An 18854-nucleotide genomic window follows, 5' to 3' on the forward strand; every position below is an offset into this window, starting at 1 on the left:
TCTCCATCACCTCCCTCCTCTTCTTCCTCCTCCTCCTCTTCTTCCTCCTCCTCTTCCTCTTCTGGGATGTGTTGCAAAGAAAGAGAGTTACAGGTTTGGATACTGCACTTGGGGAGGGGGAAAGTCGTCAGACACCACGGGACGCCCGACCTGCAAAACAGCGAAGGGGTCGTTAGCCTGTGTCCTGGGGGACGGAGGGAAGGAAGGATGGAGAGAGGGATGGAGGGAAAGAAGGAAGGAGAGAGGGATGGAGGGAAAGAAGGAAGGAGAGAAGGACAGAGAGAAGGACGGAGGGAAGGAAGGACAGAGAGAGGGACAGAGGGAAGGAAGGATGGAGACAGGGACGGAGAGAGGGACAGAGGGAAAGAAGGACAGAGAGAGGGATGGAGGGAAAGAAGGATGGAGAGAGGGATGGAGGGAAAGAAGGATGGAGAGAGGGACGGAGGGAAGGAAGGAAGGACAGAGGGAGGGACAGAGAGAAAGGACAGAGAGAGGGACAGAGGGAAAGAAGGAAGGACGGAGGGAGGGACGGAGAGAAAGGACAGAGGCACAGATGGAAGGAAGGAAGGACAGAGAGAGGGACGGACGGAAAGAAGGACGGAGAGAGGGACAGAGGGAAGGAAGGATGGAGAGCGGGATGGAGGGAAAGAAGGACGGAGAGAGGGACAGAGGGAAGGAAGGAAGGATGGAGAGCGGGACCCAAATCCCAGCTTGAAACACACAGACAGACAGTCCCGGGCGCAGAGACCCCCGCGCACACTCGAGGAAGTTTTTGGAGAAACCCCGGCACCTGCGATGCTGCAGGTGAGCCGAGCCCCACTGCCAGGTGCCGTGGGGCATCGCAGGGGAGGGCAGCGGGGCCAGGTCCCCCCGTCCCCCCCTCACCTCTCCGCAGGGCCAGGGTGAGCAGGGGTCAGTAGGGTCTGTTGGCATCTTTCGGCCGCTTTAGCTGGACTTTTAGCCTCTTCATGCCGATCTGGAAGCCGTTCATGGCCTGAATGGCTGCCTGAGCGCTCGTCGGATTGTCAAAACTGACGAAACCTGGGGGCAAGGGACAAGGCGACAGAGGACTTCGTCACCGTAAACATCACAGGTTGCTACTTTACTTCAACCAAGGCGTGGGAATCCCGCAGGATGCTCCCGCGGGCAGCCTTAGGCGGAGCCCCAGGTTGGGGGGCTGGGAGAGCAGGATGGTGCGGTAACGGCACAGCCCCGGATTGCCGGGCACTGGATGATGGGCTGATGGCATCTTTGGGGACACTGAGGTCTGCAGGTCTGTGGGGACACTGGGATAAGAGGGTCCACATGGGGACACTGGAATGTTCTCAGGGGACACTAAGGTGATGGGATTTGTGGGGACACGAGGGTGACAGGGTCTACCCAAAGTGATGGCGACTGTGGGGACACCAAGGTGATGGGGTCTGCGGGCTCATGGGACACCTGGGTGACAGGGTCTGCAAAGACACCGAGGTGATGGGGCCTCCAGAGACACTGGGGTGACAGGGTCTATGGGGACACCAAGGTGAGCAGGTCTGTGGGGACACCAAGGTCTGCGGGTCTGTGGGGACACCAAGGTGACACAGGCTACAGAGACACTGTGGTGACAGGTCTGCAGACCAGCGTGTGCTGGTGGCAGCGGTGGCACTCAGCTGTGTGAGCAGAGCAGAAATGGCAGCGGCAAGCGGTGACCAGCCCTCCCTGGCAGGGACACAGGCAGGTGCATTGGGCTGAGGACACAGGGGACAGCGTAAGAGGGGACAGCAGCAAGGTATGTCCTTCTGTCCTGGCACGGTGTGGGACAAAAAAATGCCCTTTGGCCCCGGGACAGACAGCTGCGTTGTGCCAGCCACTGTGCAGCTTCGGTCACCCATCGGTGCTGCCTGAGCCGGACCCCTGAGCTGGGACGTCGGGGAGAGCCGGACCCCTGAGCTGGGACGTCGGGAAGAGCCAGAATCCCAAGCTGGGGACGTCGGGGAGAGCTGGACCCCTGAGCCGGGGATGTCGGGGAGAGCCAGAACCCTGAGCCGGGGACGCTGGGGAGAGCTGGACCCTGACCGGGGACATCGGGGAGAGCCAGAACCCTGAGCTGGGGACATCGAGGAGAGGGCACACCAGGACTTACCAAAGCATTTACTCTGGTTGGTGGCACGGTCCACAAAGACTTTGGCAGAGATGACATTGCCAAAAGGCAAGAACATCTGCGTGAGCTCCGCGTCCCCGAACTCCTGGGGCAGGTGATAAATAAACAGGTTACAGCCTTCGGGACCTGGGGGACACACGAAAAACAGCCACATGTCAGCCGGGAGGCGGGGGTCACCCCAGTGGGGAGCGAGGAGCCGCTGGCCCCCCGGCGGGGTGCCCCCCACAACCCCTCACCTTCTCGTTGCTGCTGCGGGATGATGGGCGCTTGCTGGGGAAAGGCTTGGCTGATGGGCGCGTAGGCGGTGGGATACGCTGCTGGAAGAGAGAAACGTGGAGCTGAGACCCCAGCACCCACCCCGCTCCTGCCACAGCCCTGGGAAGGGCTGGGGACAGGGATGTCCCCCTCTGCCACCCTCAATGGAGGTGCCTCTCCTGCCCCAGGGCTGCTGGCTCTGCCCTTCCCACCCCTGCCATACGGCCCGTTTTCCGGCACACCCGGGATGCAGGAAGGGCTTTCCCAGGAGGGACAGTGGTGGCAGCAGCAATACGGCCTCAGGGTTGAGGAATGTTGGCACTTCTGGTTGAAAAAACCCAACAATTGGGGGTGCAAAACTTGATTTTCTGATGAAAATCTGAAAATCACTGTTAGCGCTACTAATTAAATGACTGCCAGGCTTGACGTACGCCCACAGGATGCTTTGACTCCCTTCTCTCCACGTCCCATCTCCCCAGCCGTCGGATTCGGCCGCGTGACGAACATCCAAGGATTTTTGATGTCTTGGTGCCTCCACAGCCATCTCTACCAGCGGGCTGGCATGTCGGCAGGATCCAGCACGGAGCCGGCTCTCCATCACCGCCTAAACCTCAGCCCCTCTCCTGTGTACCACCGCCAGCTCTCCCCCACGGCATTCTCTCAGCCCAGTGGGCATTAAAACTCACTTTCCTCCATCCAAAATTTGCACAGAGGGCCGTGTTGGGAGTGCATCCATATTGCTGGGGATGAGGGGATGGCACTCCGCATCAGCATCACCCCCATCGCTGCCCTGGAGCTCCTGCTGGGGTACGGCACCCCATGCTTACCACGTTAATCGGCGCCCAAGCATGCTGCCCCAGTCCTGTGGTTCAACCCCAAGGGGACGTTCACCCCCCAAAAATAAGGGTGAGGAGCAAAGAGGGGAGAGAGGGGAGAAGTGCAAAGCAAAGTTTGAGACCTGCATAGTGCTGCATGCCTGCGTAGGCTTGCTGGAGGGGATCTGCCACCGTGGGGCTTTGAGCTGGGAAGAGAAAAGAAGGGAGAAGGACGAGAGAATAAGCAAGAGAAACCCGGGGATGAGCGGCTCCCGCAGGAGAGGACTCTCGGCCGAGCACTGCCACGAAGGGGCAGAGTTGCTCCCTGCCGTTTCATAGGAGCCGAGAGCATCACCCCGCTCACAAAGGCAGCGATGCCACGGGAGGAGGGATTTCAGTGGGGATCAGTGCATGGCTGGTTCATTCGGCATGTTCCCAGGGTAGGGAGCACCCTCGGGAGCCTGCCGCGTGAGTTGAGCACGCGCCCCCAGCTCCGGGGGAACATGGCGGAGCCCCCCGGCAGACTGCGAGGAGGGTTACCTGGGTAGGGGTGGATGCCGTTGGTGTAGATGGTCTCCGAGGCAGGCTGCCCGTTGGTCTGTGGCGGCAGCGGGCTGAAGCCGTTCACCCCGATCGGCGTGGCGATGCTGGGCACGGGCGCCGTGCTGATGCCGGGGGGGGTGCTCGTACCTGCGGGAGGGAAGCGTCAGCGCCGGCAGCCCTCACGAGGATGCTGAGCAGGATGGGGGGCAAATGGAGGGGGGTCGTACCTGAAGAGGGGGTGAGGGGAGCGGCTACCAGTCCGCTGACGTTGAAGGCGGCCATTTGCTGCATCTGGGCAGCGGCGATGGCAGCCATGGGGTTCAGGCAGGTCCCCTGCGCGGCCGCCATCAGGGCTGCCTGCTGCTGCATGATCTTAAGGAAGGAAAGGGGGGAAAAGGGGAAAGCAAGTGAGAAGGGGGAAACAGGGGAGGATAAATTAGCATCCTCCCCTTTGCACCCATGCACAGCGGCTTGGAGGGATAAATGCCACCCGCTGCCGGACCTGGGGACAGGAGGAGGTCTAGGTGACGCTAAAAAAGGTGCTATATGGGACCGCTGCGCCCTACAGCCATGCCACCCTCACTGGGGGCGGGTGTGAAGCCCTCTGTTGTGGGGATACACCAACCCTGACGGGCATCCGCCCCCACTGGCACAGGTACAATCCCACACAGGCTTTCACGGGCAAAACCAGCGCCCCCCCAACCGCGGGGCTCCCCCAAAACCCCCAGGTCCCAGCCAGTGCCAGCTCCTACCGCTTGCGTATAGGCCCCATAGGCGCCGAACTGGATGGTCATGGGGTTGAAGATGCCCAGCTGCCCCGCCATCTGATGCATCCGCCGCAGGGTCCTCTCCTTATCCGTGTCCGCAAACTTCACCACCAGGCTGGATGAGGCGCCCTGAGACGGGGGGGAGAAGGGGCTTGTGGTGGGGTCCCAGGCATACCTCCAAAATGTCTCCCCGCTCTGGGGAGGGACCCGCTGGCGTGCAGCGGCTGCAGCATCCTCAGCCCTGGGGATGCTGCCCGGCTTGGCAGCAGCAACCAGCAATCGATGCGAGGTTTAATTATAGCCGGCTTTTCTCCCCGGCGGCAGCTCCCTGACCTCTGTTTCCTTTTTTCCCCTCCTCGTTCACTATTTTGACCTTCGGCGTTAATTAAACAGTCCCTTTCTCCAGCGCGGAGGGAATTAGCTCTGTGCACCCACCCCCGGGGCTCAGCGCCCAGGCAGGAATGAACCTCAGGGTGATCCAGCCAACAAATTGCCGGTCCATGGGATTTTGATCCAATTAGATAGAGGATCAAATTAGCTGGTGATTGGATTACGCAGGCAGCATGGGGCTGAACAGGGCAGGGCAAGAGCCTGGCACTTACCGGCATGGTTTGGCTGCCGTGCAGACTGTTGATGGCAGCCTGCGCCTCGGCGTGGCTGCCATATTTCACAAAGGCACAACCTAAGGGCAGAGAGCGGACAAGGGAGGGTTGGATTTGGCTGCTGTGGGAGCCAGCGCTGCTCAGCCAGTGGCTCCCACCCTCCATGGGTCCCAGTGGCCCATGGGGTGCTCACCCGGCTCCCCAAAGCCCACCTTTGCTGGCTCCATCGGGCCCTCGGAGGATGGTGCATTCCTCGATCTGGCCAAAGGGTTCAAAGAGGCGCCGGACATCATCCTCACTCTGCTGCTTCCCCAGCATGCCCACAAAGAGCTTCCTGTCTTCTAAAAACAAAACCAAGGCCGTCAGAGAGCGGGATGTCACTCACCATCCTGTGCCCTCATCCCTGGTTTGCAAACGATGTGTGGAGGGGAAAGAGCTGGGTAACGCCAGAGCCTGGGGAGGGAGCGATGCCAATCCGACAGGAAGGACACAGGTTTTATCACCTCCATCCTACAAAATGCTTGGGTTGGGAAAACCTCTCCTGCGGGGAAATTGCCTAGGGGTGAAGCTGGGAAGCGCCAGCTCCTGCTTCAGGAACCAGAGCTGGGGCTTTTCCCAGGGATGGAGGAGCCGGCTCCCTCGGCACCAGTGCGGGATGCGGCTGGGAAACAAAGAGAGCCCGCAAAACAGCGGCGATTGCCTTCATATGATTGACTTGCAGAATAACCTGCAGCCTCCGGCCGTGCCCAGGGGACATAAATAACCCAAACACGAGAGAAGGGAGAGTAAATAATGAGAATTTCATTATTATTACCAGCATCTGTCTTGCGTGGCCGCGTGCTCCCGCTGCGCGCTAATGGCATTTGACAAAGAAAATAAGGTGCCCTGTCAAGAGCGTTGCCGGGGAAATAAATAAATAATGGCAGGAGACGATTAATGCTCTGTCCGTTAAGGTACCGGGAAAATTAGTTAAGGGAATAGGGCTCGTGTGTTGTCTAGTTAAACATAAACCATCTCCCTGCCAAGGCGGCCGGGGGGAGCGGGCTCGGTGGCCAAGCATCGCCTCCTGGGCGAGGGGGCCAGAGCCGGGCGCCCAAGCTCACCCCATCGATTTTTAATCCTTCACCAATTACACTCAGTAAGTGGGTAATTTATTTGCCGGGTCTCTCCGGGATGTGCCGGGACCAACTTGCGGTGTGTTTCATAATGTGTTTTGAATAGGAGGATACCTACCCCGGCCATCCGGCCGAGGGCACGCAGCGCCTCACAAGCATCCGAGAGCACCTACGTGCCCAGAGCTTGCTCGCGGCACCAGGAACATCGGGGGTGTTTGATCCATTTCCTGCAATTTTGCCCAAATTATCAGCTCAGCCTGGAAACGCAGCGGCCCTGCGAGCTGCAAACCCCAATGGAGAATTTGGGGAGGGGGGCAGTGGTTTCTGTTTGAGAAGGGCTCGGGCCACGTGTGGCCAACTCCTGCACCCCGACTCTGCCGGGGTCCCCGCAGGCAGCTGCGGGTGGGTAATTAGGTTGTTTGATAGACGAAGGTGCTGTCAGAGAGCAGCTGTCTGGCGCTCTGCCCAGCATGATGTCAGGAGGTTCATGGTATGGCATCAGGACATTCATGGCATGACGTCAGGACATTCCTCCAGCCAGCCAGGCAGGGAGAGCCGAGATCGTATTTGCTCCGCACTCAGGTTTGGATGCCACCGGCAAGGGCAGCTCCTTTCGCGGGTTTCTCTGCAAACAAACCTCGCCGCGGCAGTCCCCCACGATGCCACCGCGTCCCCTGTCACCCCCCCGGGTGGCCCTGCACCCCCCTGCCCGCATAGGGCAGCTGGGGAAGGGGGGACCTACCTCCTCGGCCCTCGCTGTCAGCTGGCTTCACCTGGATGGGGCGGTTCATCTGCAACACACAAGCGGGAACAGGCAGTCAGTGGCCGTGCCGTGCCCCCCCAAACCCCTTCTGTGGGGAACAGCAGGGTCTGGCCCCAGCCTGGCACAGGGGGCCGGGGCAGGGAGCAGAAGAGGGACCTGCAAGAACAGAGCCGGGGTTTGTGGCCACGCCAAACTGGGGATGCCACGGACGGAAGGCGATGCTACGGCCCTGGGGACAGGTACCCGGTGCTGCAGGCGCCCGCCGGGCAGCCGGTGCCAGCCTTGGCTGCCTGCCCGCTTTCCTCGACTGCAAAGGACTGCAGAGGCGGCAGCAGCGCCGGGCCGGCCCCGGCCCCTCCGGCAGCACTGCCACCGCTCTCCTTTTCCTGATTCTCACCCAATTTCGACCTCCTCCCGTGCGTCGCTGCCGTGTGTACCCACAAGCATGACACATGTGTGCAGCAGGACACGCCAGGCCGGTGCACATGTCCCCGGCCTGCTGCCCCACAGAGCCATTTCTTGTTCTCTCTCCCCCTCCTTTTTCCCCTCTTTTAGCTGAAAAATGCTACAATTACGGTCGTTTCCACGGCAACAAGCGTGCTTCCCCCGCGATGCTGCGGAGCCTGAGCCATGTGCTCGATGGGGTCGTCACGGCAACGGCGGTATGTCACGCATGATGGGGCGGGTGTGCGCGCACACGTACACAGCTCGAGCACGCACAGGGACAGCCGCACACACGCGTGCTGCTGTCACATCCACGCAGGTGTGTATCCCACCCCAGGGTTCCCCCTGCGCACCTCTGCAGAGGGTCCCCAAATTTAGGGGCTGGGTGGGGGCAGCACTAGTCACCCCCCCTCCTCCCCCCCTGAGGAAGAGGATGGTTAAGGAAGAAGAGGAGGGAGGTTTCCACAGCAACTGCCTCGTCTCCAGGGAAACGCGGGGAGAAATGTCAGCGCAGAGCCAGGGATGCTCCAGAGAGGGGACGCTCCAGGGAGGGGACCGGGTCCCCAGGAGCAGTGGGGTGGCACCGAGGGACACGGGGCCACCCGGCTGCTCTGGCATCACCCGTCATGTCACCGGTCCCCCAAACATCCACCCCAACGCCTGCGCTGGGGAAGGATCCAGCTCACTCCAAACCCTGGAGGCTGTGACTAACATCCCCCTTGTCCCCCATATCCCTGCCATGTCCAGGAGGAGGGAACCCCATTTTTGGGGGGGCCTGCCCCCCTTCCACTGACCTGCCAGTCCCATTTACCAGTGAGATGGTCTTTGATGGAATAAATTTCCCGTGCCCACTGCTGTATGCTTAATGTAATAAACCCGGCGAGTATGATTTAGAATAACATTTACGGAGCCGCAGAGTGTCATTTTGATGTGTCTCCCGTCTCCGCTCGCCGGTTATTAAACTGTATTGATTCTCCGCGAGCGGCTGATGTTTATAAATGTCAGGCCTCGGGGACCGGCTAATCTACCCCAGGACTGCCGCACCGTGCCGGGGAAAAATCACCCCGGTCTGTGGACACCCCTGAAAGGGGGTTTTGACACCCCTGGCATTGCCCCGTGCCCACCCCGGGGTGCTCAGTGCCCCCCCGTCCCAGCTCCTGTGGCACAGGTGGACGGCGTGGGCTCCCCTTGTGCCCGGTTGTCCGGCACCCACCTGTCCCTCTGTCCCCACAGCACCCCTACACCGTGCCCCTGCGCCCACAGAGTCACCCAGCCACCCACTGCTGCCCAACAGCTCTCCATCCATTCCCCGACACCCAAACAACCACCCAGCCATCTCCCCCTCCTCCTGACACCCATCCGTCCACCCTCCAACACCCATCCTGACACCCACGCAATCACCCATCTACCCACCTCCCCCCAAGATTCACCCCAATTCACCCATCCATCCCCAAACACCCATCCCCATAACACTCATCTATCCCCATAGCACCCATCCATATCCTCGACACCCATCCATCCCCACAGCACCCTTACATCAGCCCATCCATCTCCCACCTCTCTACCATCCACCTTTCCACCCCCATAGCACCCATCCCTCCAATCCCATAGCACCCACATATCCACCCACCCATCCATCCCCCAACTCCCACCCATCCCCCCCCCCATCCTCACACATCCTAAGGACACACAGACGCACCCATGGTCACAGGAGACCCTGTGTGGGGTGCCCCAGCACCCACCAGTCACCGTCACCCCTGGGTGCCCCACAGAGCCCCAGCTACAGCACCCCACGGTCAAACCACCAGTGTGCTACAGCCCGAGGGGGTCACCACCAGTTGCTAAACCACCTCCTGACCGCTTGGGCACTGTCCCCCACCCAAATTTGGAGCCCCCCAACAGCCCGGGCACCGGGGAGAGCCAGCCCCATGGGACAGGGTCACTTCTGGCCCTCGCTCCTTCCTTGGTGGCACCCTCCTCTTCCTCCTCGCGCCCAACAGCCGGAGGATCCGGCAGGCCACCACGCATCCAAATGAGCTGAGATGGAGGCATGGGGTGATGCTGGAGCAGCGGGAGCCCATGGGAGCCTGGGGTCTGCGTCACCCTGGGGGTGCGCAGGCAGCCAACACCCGGTGCAGGGAGACGGGTGGTTGGGAACACCCTGCCATCATGGGAACAGCCCGCAGAGCCCTGGGGGTGAACTCACAGCGAGGGAACACAGCTGGCCTGGGGACAGTCACACCACCCCACGACCCCGCACAGCCGCACAACCATCCTAGCACACCCCCATGCAACCCCACACATCCCCTACAGCCGCACCCCCGCTCCCACACACCCCTCTGCACAACCGCAGACCCACACAGAGCACCCTCTGTGCACACCCACGCACCCACAGCTGCACGCTCGCCTCAGCACCCCCCCCGCACAACCGTAGACCTACGCAGCTGCACGCTTGCACCCACGCACAACCGTACATCCGTCCTAGCACGACTGCACACCCACGTGCAGCCACACACCTACCCCAGCCCAGCCCCGCGTACACCCGCACACAACACCCACACAGCCCGAGCCCAGAGTCGTCACGAGCACCCTCCCACCCACAGCCGCGCACCCACACAACACCCACAGCACCCTCCCCGCAGCTGCGGATCCCGCACAACCACAGGCACACACACACGGGTGCACAGCCAGCGCCACTGTCCCTGCCAGGCAGGGACGCAACACCCCTTGCCTCAGTTTCCCCACTGCGGCAGTGGGACCCACAGTGGGACCCCCGGCAGCCCTCTGTGGACACACCAACTCCCAGTGCTGGACACCACCCCTGGACAGCCATGGCTCCCCCCAGCAGCACCCACACCCTGCCCCCCGCAGCACCCACGCACACCCGGACAGCTCCCCCACCGGGCACCCACAATGTGGGAGCTCATGCAACACCCATACGCACACACGCGCACTCTGCTCCCTGCTCACGCACACGTGCGCACACTCACACACCCACCACCACCTCCTGGGTGCACCCACCCACCACTGCCACCCCCCAGGCCCACGTACACCCACACGCCATCACCATGCGACAATCGCTGGGTGCAAACACACCCTTAGCATTTGCTTACACACACACAGAGCATCCGTGGGTGCAAATACACCCTCCTCGCCAACACCCACTCGCACACATCCCAGGGGCAAAACGGTACCCCTGCCAACGCACACGCACCCCTGCACCATCTGTGGGTGCAGCACCCCCCCGGCACATCCCCTTGCACACCTGCAGCCACACGCACAACACCAACGCACAAACCCAGGGTGGAAAAATACACCCTGCAGCCAACACACAAACACACAAACCCATCCCTGGGTGCAGATACACCCTCTTCCCCAACACAGGCATGCACACGTTCCATCCCTGCCTGCAAATACACCCTGCTCACCAACACCCCCACCAAAACACCCCATCCTTGGGTGCAGATACACCCTCTTCACCAACACCCACGCTCACACACAGCATCCCCGCCTGCAGATACAGCCTCTTCACCAGCACCCCCCTGCCAACACCCTCCCCATCCCTGGATGCAGATACACCCTCCTCATCAACACACACAAACACCCAAACCCCCATCCCTGCGTGCATATACATCCCCGTCACCAGCAACCGCCCTGCCAACACATGCACCCATCGCTGGGTGCAGAGACACCCTCCTCACCGACACCCACACTCGCACACCCCATCCCTGGGTGCAGAGACACCCTCCTCACCGACACCCACACTCGCACACCCCATCCCTGGGTGCAGAGACACCCTCCTCACCGACACCCACACTCGCACACCCCATCCCTGGGTGCAGATGCGCCCTCCTCACCAACACAGACATTCACCCACCCCATCCCTGGGTGCAGAGGCACCCTCCTCACCAACGCCCCTCCATCCCCACCCCTGGGTGCAGAGACACCCTCCTCACCGACACCCACGCTCACGCACACCACCCCTGGGAGCAGATACACCCATCTCACCAACCCAGGCATGCACGCGCCCCATCTCTGCGCGCGAGCACCCCCTCCTCACCAGCACCCCCCCATCCCTGGGAGCAGATACACCCCCCTCACCACCACACTCCCCCCATCCCTGCGTGCAAATACACCCCCGGGTGCAGACCCCCACCCCCGGGTGTAAGCACCCCCCACTCCGAGGCACCCCCACCCCTCGGGTGCGGATGCCCCAGCGCACGCAGAGGCTCCCGAGCCGAGCCGAGCCGAGCCGAGCCGAGCCGAGCCGAGCCGGCGGCAGACAAAGGCGGGGCCCTACCTCGATGCAGAGGATCTTGGACCCGGCGGGCACCCACAGCACGGGCGGCCGCGGCCCGGGCGCCGGCACCTGCGGCAGCTGCATGGCCCGGCTGGGCTCGGCTGGGCTCGGCTCGGCTCGGGCCGGCCCGACCCGGCTCCACCCGAGGCGGCTCGGCTCGGTCCGGCCCGATTCGGCTCGGCTCGGCTCGGCTCGGCTCGGCTCGGCTCGGCTCGCGCAGCGGCGCGCGGGAGGCGGGGCGGGGGGAGGGGCGGCCGCAGCCCCACCGAGCCGGGCCGAGCCGGGCCGGGCCGAGCCGAGGGGAGGGGCTCCCATGGGGACACGCCCCCTCCACCGCCTGGACACGCCCCCGTGCCGCGCAGGGGGCGGGGCCTGGCCGGGGTAGGGGGACCCGGGGGCGCGGAGCGCGGGGCTGTGAGCACAGGCACAGGGGGTGAGCGGCCGTAGGGGCTGTGCACGGCTATAGGGGTGTGCACGGCTATAGGGCTGTGCACCAGCAGGGAGGGGTGTGCACGGCTATAGGGGCTGTGCACAGGGGCTGTGCACGGCTATAGGGGCTGTGCACCAGCAGGGAGGGCTGTGCACAGGGGGTGTGCACGGCTATAGGGGCTGTGCACGGCTATAGGGGCTGTGCATGGCTATAGGGGCTGTGCACAAGCAGGGAGGGCTGTGCACGGCTATAGGGGCTGTGCACAGGGGCTGTGCACGGCTATAGGGGCTGTGCACCAGCAGGGAGGGCTGTGCACAGGGGGTGTGCACGGCTATAGGGGCTGTGCACGGCTATAGGGGCTGTGCACAAGCAGGGAGGGCTGTGCACGGCTATAGGGGCTGTGCACGGCTATAGGGGCTGTGCACGGCTATAGGGGCTGTGCATGGCTATTGGGGCTGTGCACAAGCAGGGAGAGCTATGCACGGCTATAGGGGCTGTGCACGGCTATAGGGGCTGTGCACAAGCACGGAGGGGTGTGCATGGCTATAGGGGCTGTGCACAAGCATGGAGGGGTGTGCACAGGGGCTGTGCACGGCTATAGGGGCTGTGCACAAGCACGGAGGGGTGTGCACAGATAAAGGGTGCGTGCACTAGCACACATGGGTGTGCACAAGGTGTGTGCGCAGCTATAGGGGCTGTGCACAAGCACAGAGCAGTGTGCACAGGGGGTGTGCACCAGCAGGGAGGGGTGTGCACAGATATAGGGTGCGTGCACTAGCACACACGTGTGCACAAGAGGTGTGCGCGGCTATAGGGGCTGTGCATAAGCATGGAGGGGTGTGCACAGCTGTAGGGGCTGTGCACAAGCACACACGGGTTCGCACAGCTATAGGGGGTGTGCACAGACACGGGGTGTGTACAAGCAGACATGGGTGTGCGCAGGCAGAGGGGTGCGAGTATGAGCACACATGGGTGTGCAGAAGCACGGAGGAGTGTGCACGAGCATGGGGGGTGTGTACAAGCGCACAAGGGTGTGCACAGGCACACGGGTGTAAACACAAGTAAAGAGGGGTGTGCACAGGCACACGGATGTGAGCACCAGCGCAGCGGGGTGTGCACAAGCGCAGCGGGGTGTGAGCACAAGCGCAGCGGGGTGTGCGTAGGCGCAGAGGGGTGACCACACAGAAGTGTGAGCACAAGCGCAGGGGTGTGCGCGCACAGACGCCTGCCCAGATGTGGCTGCGCGCCCCGGCGAACGCACACCCACACACCGCTGCGCGCACAGATGCACAGAGGGGTGCGCACAGGCGTGTGCCCACACAGAGGCGCGTGCCCACACGCCCACGTGCGAGCACGCGCTCACGCGCGCACCCCCATGCTCACCCTGTGCCGGGGTGCGGGGTGAGAAGTGAGCAGCTACAGCCGGGGAAGGAGCAGCCGGACACCTTGCACACGCGTGTGGACACACGTGGATGTGTGTGATGAGAAAGGGACACAGGCAAGCAGGCAGGTGTGACACCAGGCGAGGCAGAGGGCCTGACCCCACACCTCCTTGAGCCTGCCGAAATGGGCTGTTAACTCTTAAACCTACTGATGCACAGCACCACTGGTGAGAGCGCGGCTCAGGAAGCCACAACCCCGCGAACCTCGTCCTCCTCCGTCAGCTCCGTGCACCCGAGGCAGGGATTGATATTCACGGGCCCCGGCGCTTTCCCCAGCCAACCGGCAGCCCTATTGATTTTTATTTAGGCGAATAATTAAATATTTATTTTCACTTTGTTAAGCTCGGGAGGTCGGAGCCCACAGAAAGCACAACAGCACGCGGGCGGCAGGAAAATCAATGCCTCGGTTTGCGGCCGCTGGAGCGGCTCCTGTGCCCGCGCCCCAGGTAGGTGTCACCGTCCCCCCCGCCAGCTCACCCTGACCCCCTGGTGTCACTTACCCCCGGCAGCGTCTTCTGCTCGTGCAGGGCGCTCTGCGCCTTCAGGGCCGAGTCGCGGGCGCAGTAGGTGAGGAAGGCACAGCCTGCGGAGATAGGGAGACAGGGTTAGTGTCCGGGATGGCACTGCCACAGCCCCGGGCACGCGGAGAGCTGGTGGTGCAGTTAATATGGCGCTGGGGCATCTCAGCGCCCTAGCACCCAGCACCCTGCCACCCCGGCACTCTGACATTCAGCACCATGGCACCCTGGCATCCGGCACCTCGGCACCCTGGCATCCAGCACCCTGGCACCACGGCATCCAGCACCCTGGCACCACGGCATCCTGGCACCCAGCACCCTGGCACCCCGGCACCCTGGCATCCAGCACCCTGGCACCACGGCATCCAGCACCCTGGCACCCCAGCATCCTGGCACCCAGCACCCTGGCACCATGGCATCCAGCACCATGGTACCCCAGCATCCTGGCACCATGGCATCCAGCACCATGGTACCCCAGCATCCTGGCACCCTGGCATCCAGCACCCTGGCACCCCAGCACCCTGGCGCCCTGGCATCCAGCACACCAGCACCCCGGCACTGAGGTGGGCACTTCCGCCAGTGGGGCCAGAGCTCAGCCCCGAAACAGGGTGGGAGATCTCAATACAGAAGAGATGGAGCAGCGGGATGAAGGAAGGAGCAAGGCAAGAGCAGGCAGCGAGTCTGGCAGCGCACGGCGCTCCGGCCCCAGGCTCCAGGGAAAACTGCAGCCGAAGCCCACCGGGAAGCAGATCTCCAGGCGTCGAGGCCGTACATCCCAGCTTGTCGCCACGCTTCCCAGCCCCGAGCATCCTCCTTGGGATGAAACTCATGTGGCGAAGGCACTCCAGCTCCTCCGACATCGCGGCGCTTCGGGAATCGGGAATACGCCTGGGGCGAGGTTTTCCCACGCTGACTCACGCTGCCGAGCCACTCGCTTGCCCGGAGCTGGCAGTGACGAGCGAGCCCCAGGGACTGGGTCCAGTCCTCTCCCTTCCGTCTTTCCCGTTCCCGCGGGAGCATCCCAGGTCCCCGTGCCGCCACTGTGCCGCTCCCTCCCCGAGGGCTCCCCCCCCGATTTGCTGGGGTCACATCCAAAAGCGTCTGAAAGTGATATTAAAACAGCAGCAAAACAGTTTCCCTTCAACAAAGTAAATATTTAATGAATAAAATTGACATTGATGCATTTTTAATATTGGCACAATTAAATCCGCCAGCTGATTAAGTATTAATAACTCTTAATAAGTACAATCAGCGTGCCTGGGAGGAGAGGGAGTGCGGCAGCGGGGCGGGGGGACGCTGAGGGATGGGGTCCCCTCCTTGTTGGGGACAAGGTGTTGGGGACATGTGCCCTCGTGGGGAGCAACGAGACATCCCCCCCAGTTAAGTATCAGCCCTGCTGCGGATGGAAAGGGGAGGTCAGCGCAGCGGCTTGCATCAATCCCGGTGCCATTTCCAGTGTTTACCATCTGTAATCAAGTTGGCTTCCTCCTCTATGCTCTTTTTTCCCCCTTTTTTCTCCCATTTTCCCTGCAGGCGACGACGTGGATGGTGCCCGGGTGTTCCAGAGAAGTTCGGAGGGCTGGAGCAGGAGTGATCCTGCTGTGGAGGCTTGCCGGGAGGAAGGATGCCATTCGAATTAGAGGAGCATCCACAATTAAATAGCGCGTCTGGGCCGCAGCGGTTGAAGCCTGTGCTGGAGGAAGCACCAAGGAGGCCCAGCAAGGTGCAAATCCTGTAGTTCGGGGCACGCAAGCAGCTTTGGAGGCGCCTGGAGACATTTCGTAGGCTGCGGTGCCGAGAATGATGGAGTCCGAGCGGTCGCCCCATGGCCGAAGGGCACTAATGCAGTGGCATCCACAAGTGCCAAATTTTGGCCTCCCAGAAAATCCCAGCAAAACAGGCGCTGCCCGCAGCACAAGGGCTCAGCGGCAGCGTACAGAGGAGTCCAAGATCCCATCCGGGTGACACCCGGGGTGTCCTGATCTTGCTCTAGTGCCACCGACCTGGCTCACGGGTGGGGCGTTCCGTAAAGAACCTGGCGGTGCACGTGAGCCCCTCAGCGCAATGCTGCTCAGGGTGCCGGGTGCTCTGCACCCCATGCTGGGATGCCAGCCAGGCCAGCGGCGACCCCGGTCCTGCCGGGTTACAGAGGCCTGGGGCACGGTGCAGGCAGGGGGACGGGCAGGTGGGTGCCCCCATCCACAGTGGGTGCCTGTATCCCTGGTGGATGCCTCCATTCCAGGGGTGCTCCAACTCCAGGGGTGCCCAAACCTCACACAGGTGCCCTGATGCCAGACAGGTGCTCTCAACCCAGGCGGGTGCCCTACACACCATTGGGGTGCTCCCAGCCCTGGGGTGCTCTGACCCCAGGGGTGTCCCCGAGCCGGACGACAGCTTCCCGAACACCAGATGGGTGCCCCCACCTCAGGCAGGTATCCCCATCCCAGGGGCGCATCCACCTTAGGCGGGTGTCTCCACCTCAGGGGTACCCCAATCTTAGGGGTGCTGCATACCAGGATGCCGCATACCGGGGTGCCCCCACCTCAGGAGTACCTTCACCTCAGGGGTGCCCCCACCTCAGGGGTGCCCCATACCAGAGTGACCATACTAGGGTGACCCATACCGGCATGCCTCCGCCTCATGGCTACCTTCACATCAGAGGTGCCCCATATTGGTGTGCCCCATACTGAGGTGACACATACTGGGGTACCTCCACCTCAGGGGTACCCCATACCAAGGTGCCCCACCTCAGGCATACCTCCACCTCAGGGTGCTCCACCTCAAGTGTGCCCCCAGCTCAGGGGTACCTTCACGTCAGGGGTATCCCCACCTCAGAGGTGCCCCATACCGGAGCACCCCACCTCATGGGTACCTCCATTTCAGGGGTATCTCAACTCAGGGGTGTCCCACACTTGGGTGCCCCACCTCAGAGGTGCCACACCTCAGGGGTACCCCCACCTCAGGGGTACCCCCACCTCAGGGGTGCCCTGTACCATGGTGCCCCATCTCACGGGTACCTCCAGATCAGGGATGTCCTACCTCAGGGTGTCCCACCTGAGGGGTACCTCACCTCAGGGCTGGCTTCACCCCAGGGGTACCTCCACCTCAGGGGTGCCCCATACCATGGTGCCCCATCTCACGGGTACCTCCAGATCAGGGATGTCCCACCTCAGGGTGCCCCACCTCAGGGGTACCTCACCTCAGGGGTGCCCCATACTTGGGTTCCCTCACCTCAGGGTGTCCCACCTCAGGGCTTCCTTCACCTCAGGGGTGCCTTCACCTCAGGGGTGCCCCATACTTGGGTTCCCTCACCTCAGGGTGTCCCACCTCAGGGATACCCCTACCTCAGGGTGCTCCACCTCAGGGTATCCCCCCTCAGGGGTGCCTTCACCTCAGGGCTTCCTTCACCTCAGGGGTGCCTTCACCTCAGGGCTTCCTTCACCTCAGGGGTGCCCCACCTCAGGGGTACCTCACCTCAGGGGTGCCCCACCTCAGGGGTGCCCCATACTTGGGTTCCCTCACCTCAGGGTGTCCCACCTCAGGGATACCCCTACCTCAGGGTGCTCCACCTCAGGGTATCCCCCCTCAGGGGTGCCTTCACCTCAGGGGTGCCTTCACCTCAGGGTATCCCCCCTCAGGGCTTCCTTCACCTCAGGGGTGCCTTCACCTCAGGGCTTCCTTCACCTCAGGGGTGCCCCACCTCCGAGCGTCCCACCTGAGGGGTCCCCGCACCCCAGGACACCCCGCCTGCTCGCGGCCCGCCGGCGGGCGCGGAGCCCCCCGTACCTTTGTGCATGCCGGTGAAGCGATCCTTGAGGACGGTGAGCTCGTAGATGCGGCCGAACTCCTCGAAGAGCGGCTTGAGGTCGCTCTCCTCCAGGTTCCGCGGGATCTGCCCCACGAAGAGCTTGATGGCGTCGTGATCCTTCATGGCGATGGCGCCGGGCGGGCGGCTCAGCCCGTTCACCCGGCCGCTGTTCGCGGTGCTGAACGCCGCCCCCGCCTCCGCCGCCGCCGCCGCCACGCCGCTGCCCGCCGCGGCCATGGCCCGCTCCGCCGCCGCCGCCGCCGCTGCGGGAGGCGCCCGCCGCCCCGCCCCGCCCCGCCCCGCCCCGCTCGGCGCCGCTCGGAACCGTTCGGAACCGCTCGGAACCGCTCGGCTCGGGCCGGGCCTCTCTGCTCACCACTCGCCCCCCCCCCCCCCGCCCCGAGCCGCGCGCGCGGCCGCCGGCGGGCTGGTGACGTCAGCCTGCTGGCCCCGGCGAGGCGCAAGGTATTAGCATAATGAGGGAGCGGCGGCCAATCAGGAGGGGAGGCTGGCAGCGGCGCGGGGTACCCCGGCTCCGCCCACTACTGCCCCCTGCCGGGCTGGCCCCGCACCCCTTCATCCCCATCACCCTCCAGCCCCCGTCACCCCCCTCACCCCCGCCACCCCCCGTCACCCCCCTCACCCCCCTCACCCCCCTCACCCCCCCGCCACCCCCCGAGACCCCGAGGCAGCGCTGGCCAAGGGGCTGAGCAGCCTCCTGCCTTCTCCCCTGCCGTCCTCAGTAGGTTCCAGAGTTAACGCCCCGCTCTTCCCCACCAGCCACCACCTCAGGGCGGGATTTAAACACACCGAAAAGGCTCAAAAGGGACAATTTTGGCACTTCGTTGCATTTTTCACCTCGAGGGACCCCACGCCGCCCCGGTTGCCCCCTTGGGGCGGCCCCAGATGGGG

General features: G+C 63.1%; 1 protein-coding gene across 23 annotated transcripts; it reads right to left on the reverse strand.

The window, feature by feature from the left end:
* Positions 1 to 913: 913 nt before the first annotated feature.
* Positions 914 to 18179, reverse strand: CELF6 (CUGBP Elav-like family member 6). Of its 23 annotated transcripts, none has more exons than XM_059823634.1 (13): positions 17921 to 18107; positions 14117 to 14199; positions 6980 to 7028; positions 5335 to 5460; positions 5123 to 5202; positions 4506 to 4649; positions 3981 to 4125; positions 3751 to 3900; positions 3354 to 3416; positions 2691 to 2693; positions 2377 to 2457; positions 2183 to 2266; positions 914 to 1041 (listed from the first exon to the last, which is right to left on the reverse strand). In XM_059823634.1, exons 1-13 carry the CDS (start codon positions 18063 to 18065, stop codon positions 914 to 916), a joined length of 1281 nt encoding a protein of 426 aa, XP_059679617.1. In that variant the 5' UTR covers positions 18066 to 18107. The 23 variants fall into 23 exon arrangements, with proteins under 23 accessions (XP_059679617.1, XP_059679616.1, XP_059679613.1 ...); XM_059823633.1 differs by having other exon boundaries at positions 4509 to 4649; positions 5335 to 5463; XM_059823630.1 differs by having other exon boundaries at positions 5335 to 5463.
* Positions 18180 to 18854: the final 675 nt, after the last annotated feature.

This window comes from Gavia stellata, chromosome 13 (assembly GCF_030936135.1).
Source record: "Gavia stellata isolate bGavSte3 chromosome 13, bGavSte3.hap2, whole genome shotgun sequence".
Classification (NCBI taxonomy): domain Eukaryota; kingdom Metazoa; phylum Chordata; class Aves; order Gaviiformes; family Gaviidae; genus Gavia; species Gavia stellata.

Bases quoted from the DNA above. Each gene is read 5' to 3' on its own strand.
- CELF6 (XM_059823622.1), bottom strand. From the start codon at position 18,179: ATGGCCGCGGCGGGCAGCGGCGTGGCGGCGGCGGCGGCGGAGGCGGGG. The intron at 3,901-3,980 runs GTACGACCCCCC...TCCCTCCCGCAG, and splicing joins TCCCCTCACCCCCTCTTCAG to GTACGAGCACCCCCCCCGGC. The intron at 2,458-3,353 runs GTCTCAAACTTT...TCTCTCTTCCAG, and splicing joins AGGCATGCAGCACTATGCAG to CAGCGTATCCCACCGCCTAC.